General features: G+C 18.5%; 1 protein-coding gene across 4 annotated transcripts; it reads right to left on the reverse strand.

Moving 5' to 3' along the window:
* Positions 1-598: 598 nt before the first annotated feature.
* On the reverse strand, positions 599-7,150 carry LOC725711 (activin receptor type-1). Of its 4 annotated transcripts, XM_026445093.1 has the most exons (8): positions 7,088-7,150; positions 6,896-6,983; positions 6,416-6,594; positions 6,092-6,332; positions 5,722-5,993; positions 3,138-3,778; positions 1,449-1,680; positions 599-858 (listed from the first exon to the last, which is right to left on the reverse strand). In XM_026445093.1, the coding sequence occupies exons 2-8, from the start codon at positions 6,960-6,962 to the stop codon at positions 721-723; spliced, it is 1,770 nt and encodes a 589-aa protein (XP_026300878.1). In that variant the 5' UTR covers positions 6,963-6,983; positions 7,088-7,150; the 3' UTR covers positions 599-720. The 4 variants fall into 4 exon arrangements, with proteins under 4 accessions (XP_026300878.1, XP_026300880.1, XP_026300881.1 ...); XM_026445095.1 differs by lacking the exon at positions 6,896-6,983 and having other exon boundaries at positions 6,416-6,607; positions 7,088-7,106; XM_026445096.1 differs by lacking the exon at positions 6,896-6,983 and having other exon boundaries at positions 7,088-7,105.
* Positions 7,151-7,535: the final 385 nt, after the last annotated feature.

Consider the following 7,535-nt stretch of genomic DNA (forward strand, 5'->3'; position numbering starts at 1 on the left):
TTTTCTGCAAAATATTTCTTAATAATTAATACTTATATGATGTAAAAACTTTATATTTATTTTGATAAAATTTTTATCAATTGTCATCAATTATATATATATATATATATATATGTATACACACATAAATAATTATAAAACTATTCCAATTTCAATAATTAATATTATAAAATTTTTCTAATAAAAATATATTTTTGAATTTTTCAATTATGAATTGTTATATTATAATAATTAAATTAAAAAAACATTGATCATGTGAATATTAATTCATCTAATTGAAATATCAAATATGTAAATATATATAATCAATTATATTAATTAATTTCAAGAAATAAACAATTTTATTTAATATAATTAAATTATCTAAAATAATATGATTTTACTATGTTTAATAAAAAAAACAATATTTTCACAATATTAATTACTAAATACATTATAAAAACTACTATAAAATATAGTACACAAATATTAATCTATAAAAATTGTAACTTATAATCTTAAAATCATATTAAACTAGAATTAATTTCTTATTTGATGTTTTTTGTTTAACTTAAGATGATTATAAATATATGAATAATAAAATAAATGATAGCACAAACATTATATAATTGTCTTTCATATTTCGCAAAAAAGAAATAAATTTACAGAAGAAGCCACACAGCTTATTGTACTCATATTAATAAATATCTGCATAAAATAATACGTATTCAAACATGCTATTTAATCAAGAGATAAATGAACACGTGTGTCATTAGCTGCTAATTTAACAAGTGTTTTTTTTACTCTAAGAACAGGTAGACGTGCTGCAGGTTTTCCATGCCAACATTCTTTCATTAGTTTTCCCAAACCAGCCAATGTCTGCAAAATATATATTTTTATTTAATATATTTTTATATAAACTATATAAATAATATTTATTATATATAATTTCTATTAGAAGATGCTAAAACAGAAGATAATATTAAAATACAAAAATAAATTATTTATTAATATATATACATATATATATATATATACAAACATACTATATATATATATATATATATATATATAGTATGTTTTGATGAAAGTAAAATAAGTTTTGATAGAAGTAAAAGATTTAAGGAGTAATTAATTTCTTTAAAATTATTTTTCAAATTACAAATAATTAAATTTGCATTAGATAAAAGGATTTGTCACATTCTATTTTTATCTTAATGCAATTTTAAGTTGTTTATGACTTGAAAAATAAGCTTCAATAGATATTTTTACATATTAATTTTCATATTTATTTTAGTTTCATTCTTTAAATTTTCTATTTCCTTCAAATATTCTGCAAACAAATATTAATAAAAATAGCAATATTAAAAAAAATAATAAGCACTTTATAACAATTTTCATTATAAACTATAAATATTTAAATAAAATTTTTCCTTGAAATTTAAATAATTAATAAAGTAGATATTTACTGGATCAGAATGCCATCTATTAGGAAGAGGTGGTCTATGTTGATCCAAACATACTAATTTTTTCATTTCTTCAATAGATGGTTCTTGATTATTAGAAAGCCATTCGGAATATGGTGCTACATATTCTAATGCAACACCATTGCTTATACACCTTCTACAAACTTCCCATAATATCAGTCCTAAACTATATATATCTGCACGTCGAAAATTCTCCAGGCACTCAATATTTATCCTAAAAACATTTAAAATAAAATTTTATTTTTCAACTTAAATATTTATTATTTAAATTAAATAAATATAATATAATATAAATATAAATTAAAATTATTAATTGTATCAAATATATATTGATATATATATATTTCTCATTTTTCTTTTATATCAAATAAGAAATTTTTTTTATGTTGATTATTATTATTATATATAAGCAATAAATCATATTAGTAAATATCTAGTTTTATAGTTTGATTGTTACTAATATTTAAATGGTTTGAAGTTATTTAATTTTTACATTTTTTATAGAATTTACATTTACATTTTTAATAAACTCGAATAAATCTAGAAAAATGTTTTAAATAAATCTTAATATCTTAATAAATATCTTAAATAGCTGTTTTTAAATCTATTATAATTATCTGATATTTATCTTATCATACAAATCTACTATTTAATATTTATTTAAAACATTTTTCTTTGTTTTGCATAATTTTGCATAATCATACAGTGAATATTTTAATAAAATAATTCTTAATTTAGAACATATTCATATTATTATTTTTTGATAAGAAAAATCGATAAGAAAAATTGTTACAAAATATTTTAATTACATAGAATAAAAAAAAATGTTTCAAATAAATATTATTAAGTTCAATAATAGTAAAAACTGAAAAGAAATATTTTAAATGTTTTATGAATATAATATGCTATAAATGTATCTTCTTTTACATTGTGTAATTAAAAAAATAAACAAGTTTATATTTGTTCTATATTCAAAAAAACCATTATATAGGATATAATTATTAACTATTAATTAATAATGAAATATTATAAAAAGTAAATCTCCTAATATGAAAATTTTAAATAATTCATAATAATTCATAATAACTTGTATAAAACAAATATTTTATGCAAAAGTTATTTTAAATAGTTAATATATAATAAAGATAAATTTATAAATAGATATAATATAAATAGATTAAAGTTATTTCTTTTTTTAGATATCATATCTACAAATGATTTATAAAAGTCAATTAAATTTTTTTAAATGGAACATTTGATGTATCAATTAATATTATTATAATATTATTATGATATTATATATTATCATTGATATATATAGAAAAGAGATATGTATTGAAATATTAATCTATTTTCAACATGATTAGTTTAGAAAATATTTTAACTTGAAATCGAAATTAATATTTGAATTTGTTATTTTTAAATCCGATATGTTTGTTAAAAAATTCAAATTAAAATATCTTTATAAATATTTTTTAAAACAATTTTATTAAATTTAATAATTAATTTAATTTTGTTAAAAATATATTAACATTTTTTTATAGGAATTTATTTATGAATTTTATAATTTAAAAATTATATAATTCTATTCAAAAAAATTAAATTGTTTATCTTTTTCTAATAATATAAAATAAGTGGGAAAAATATAATATAATAAAAAATATTACATACGTTTGTTCAAGAATTTCTGGACTCATATATCGTTTTGTACCTTGTTTCAAATCAATTCTATCTGTAGCTAATCGATCTTGTGTTACTGCTAATGCGAAATCAGCAATTACACAACTACCATTAGTTTTAACAAGAATATTTTTAGATTTCAAATTACGATGTGCCATAGCAGGTTTTCCTCTTGTTCCATGAATTTCTGTATGTAAATAAAGTAATCCATTCACAATACTCAAACAGATATTAAGTGTTTGATGGTGTGTTAAAGAATGAGGTGTTCGATTTAAATAATCGAAAAGTGAGCCTATTGGATGATAATGTGTTACTAGCCAAAGTTGAGTACAACTTGCTCTACTTGTCATATCACTCCCAACATATCCAAGAATGTTATCATGTCTTGATGGTAATAATTGAGAATAAACTTCTGTTTCACGAGCCCAAGCTGCTTCGTCACGTGAAAAATATATTTTTACAGCAACATTTTCACCATGCCATATTCCTCTCCAAACTTCTCCACCAAATCCACCATTACCACCACTACCAAGACATTCTACTAATGCTACTTGTTTAGCTAATGTTCGTTGTACTAATAATGGTAATCCAGATCCTGATCCACTGGTTAAACTTCTTCCATCCAAATATTCCTATATATTTCAATATACAATTTATATAATATTTAAATTTTACAGAAAATAATAAAATAAAAATAATGTAAAATAAAAAAAAGAAAATTAATTTATTTATCAATTATAACTATAAACTTTTACTTTAATTATTTAATTATTTATTTCTAGGGAAAAAATTAAAAAATTTTATTTTTATGTTATATTGAGCAAAGAATAAATTGCTTATAACTTCATATTTTTATTTTTAAATAAAATGTTTCAAAAACTTATATAATATTTTTTTCTTATTTTTGTTCATAAAATATATTCATACTTTGATTAAAAAAACTTTGGGATATGCTTAAATTTTATTTTAAAGAATAAACATAGCATTAATAATAAAATTAAACAATAACAGAATTAAATATGATTTAATAGTATTAATAAAAAAATAAATTTTATAATATTAAAATTTTTGGATCTCAAATCTTTAATAAACATCTAAATTACACAATATTTTTATTACTTAAATTATATTATATTTTTTCATATCTATCTTTTTTTGAAAGTTTGAAATGTTTCAAAAAATATTTAGATATAATATATATAACATTTTACTTCAGTTTTAGCTAATAGAAAAATTTTTAAATGGAAAAACAATTTAAACTTAATATTCCTAATTAATCTGCTTTTTTAAAATATTTTTTATAAATATTACACTTTTATTAATTTCTTATTTCTAATAAATTTTTTATTTATTTTATGTTTAGATGCTTTATTATTGACAATTAATATGTTTCATATTGATTACAATATTAGTATACTATATAAATTATTAAATTTAAATTGAATTATATATTTATATAATTATATACTATTATATATTATTTTATATACTATTTATACTATTTAATTATATAATTATATAATTATGTAACTGTAATTATATATTATTTAATATTTCATTATATTTGAATAATTGAATATTAAAGAAAATTTCTTGATATTTAAGTATTCATATAAAAGAAATAATCTTTTATATCTTTTACAAAATAAAAACAATTTATAATTTATTTTTTACTAATTTAAAAGTAATTTAAAATCTAAACATATCGATCAATGAAAAATATTAACAAAAATATATTAAATGAGTATCTAAATGTATATTTTTTGTGAAATTTCTTATGAAATTTACTTCTAATGAAATTTATTAAAATATTTAATATTTATATAATTGATCTATTTTTTATTAACAAAAAATAAATTGCAAGATATTATATCATCCTATATTTCAGCAATAGTACAGAATCCAATCATGGGACTCAAAATTATCAATATTAATTTAACTGTATAATTTTTTTCAATATCTAAAAAAAATTTATCAGAAATATAGTATTAATATATTTGTGAAATATTTATTATAGAATTAATTTTAGAAGAACAAAATATAAACAAATACAAAAACAAAACAAATATAAAAATATTGTTTAAAACTTATTTATTAAATTATAAGCAATTGAAGTTTTAATCATTATAGGCATTAGAAGTTTTTACGGAATAAAGCGAAGAACAAAAGATAGTCATTTGATATTTTTATATATTAACTTTTTTTTTTATCTTTAAAATTAAAAGTTAATAAATATATTAACTCTCTAATATTTTTTATTGATTATATATGATTATTTATTTTATACATATTTTAGTTATATATCTATATTTAGTTTCTATATATATCTATATATTGTAACATTTTCATTATCCATGATAAAATTATAGATTATTTCAAATATCAAATATAATAGAGGATGATTTTATTTAAGAATTTTATTTTTTTCCTTACTTTTTCAATTATTACATATAAAATTCCAGAATTTTACATATAGAATTAATCTACATATAATTCATTTTGAAATATCTTTTTTTTACTAATTTATTTTCAAGTTTAAATAACTACTATAAATAATATTGACAATATAACATACCTTTAATGTGCTGTCACCAGCTGCAGTTGCTTTTAGTTCATGAGAATGATACATATTAGTAGATGTTGGAGAAGAAAATGAAAAATGTAAGATAGATGACTCCATTTCAGAATCTATAACAAGTTTATTACGTCTTGCAGTCAAAGTTCTTTTTTTACGAGTCCTACATACCAATAAATAAAACAATATTATTCCAGCAATTATACAGAATCCAACCATAGGACCCAAAATTGCCAATGTTAATTTAACTGCATAATTTTCTTCAACAATATCTAAAAAAATATTAAAATATTAGAAAATAAGGAAATATTATAGAAAATAAATATATAAATAAAATTTGAATATGATGCAATTATACATATATATTTACCTCCATTAAAATCATGTAATATTGGAAATGGCCCATCATTACAGAAATCTGTTTGACAACATTCAACATAATATTGTACACCTTTTAAGGATCCACTAACATGTCTTTTTTTATTATCATTTTGAATTATACGTGGTGGTAATTGTTTATTACATATCAATAACATTTGATCTATTGATGACGTACATCCTCTACTTACACTTTCTATGCCATCTGATTGTCTTACTCTAGACTTCCAGCACTATTAGACATTAAAAAATATATTATTTTCTCTAATATTCTTTAATTCAATCATTTTATCTACAATAATATAAGAAACATTACAGTAACTGCATTATAACAGATATCAGAATGTAAACAATTTGGACCCTCGCAAGTATGACATTTAAAACGATGTTGTCCCATTGAACTGCTATTAAAAGCCATAATATCTATAGATTTTTGTGGTTCTTCACTTTCAACAGAAAAATCATGTTCTAATAAAGTAAACTTCTCTTCTTCTCCTAAAAACGATTCCTGTTAACCATTGAAATATATTTCAAGACATTATGAAGCATTGTTTTTTTGATGAAGCAAATGTGTATTTATATTATTTAGATATAAAATATATTAAATAATATTAATATATTAATATTAAATTAATAAAAAAAAAAGTAACAGAAAAAATTCAATTTAAAGAATAACAAATAGATGTTAGATATTATTATGAAATATTAAATAGAGGTAAAATTAAAATTTTACTTTTAAATTATTATATTATTATCCAAATAAAATATTTATTTAGTTGAAAAATATATTGCACACCTGGACATAATTTTAGTGTCAACGATAATATAAAATATGTGATAAACATAAAATCCGCCATTGTCATGCAGGTCAAAACATTGAAAAACTAAAATCAATTCGACACTTTTTCAAAATTTTTTTCTATATGTGTTTATCTATAATAAAATAAAAACTTCTAATTCTAAAACATCAATGAAAAATTTAACATACATGCGATCAACATTGAATTGGCGGTATTTTATTTTCATATTAAAAAAAGAAATATCTACAGATGGCACTACCATCGTTTTATTCCATTCATATGATGCATCTAACCATATATATTGTATGTACAAAAATATAGCATGTATGCTTGGTATGTTATCACGTGAACTTGGCTTTAGTATATTTAGGTTTAGTAAATCAATGTATAAATTGGGAATGAAATAGGAAATCATTTGTACATATATGAAATTTATTCATTGTAAGTGTAATTGGTATGACAATATTATGTTTAAAACTAAATAGCTGAAATTTAAAAAAAAATATAATTTTTTAATTTTTTTTGTTTTTAACAGATTTTGATAAAATTAAAATATTTTAATTTTAAAAATTCAGTGATTTAAAAATTATTTATATGCAAAATTCTATATTCTTAGGAATTTTTATAAATTTATGT

Source organism: Apis mellifera, linkage group LG14 (assembly GCF_003254395.2).
Source record: "Apis mellifera strain DH4 linkage group LG14, Amel_HAv3.1, whole genome shotgun sequence".
Lineage (NCBI taxonomy): Eukaryota > Metazoa > Arthropoda > Insecta > Hymenoptera > Apidae > Apis > Apis mellifera.

Excerpts from the sequence above, each read along its gene's own strand:
- LOC725711 (XM_026445093.1), bottom strand. The coding sequence starts at position 6,962 with ATGACAATGGCGGATTTTATGTTTATCACATATTTTATATTATCGTTG. Across the intron at positions 6,333-6,415 it reads TCTGTTATAATGCAGTTACT|TGCTGGAAGTCTAGAGTAAG; the intron begins GTAATGTTTCTT and ends AATGTCTAATAG. Across the intron at positions 5,994-6,091 it reads ATTACATGATTTTAATGGAG|ATATTGTTGAAGAAAATTAT; the intron begins GTAAATATATAT and ends ATATTTTTTTAG.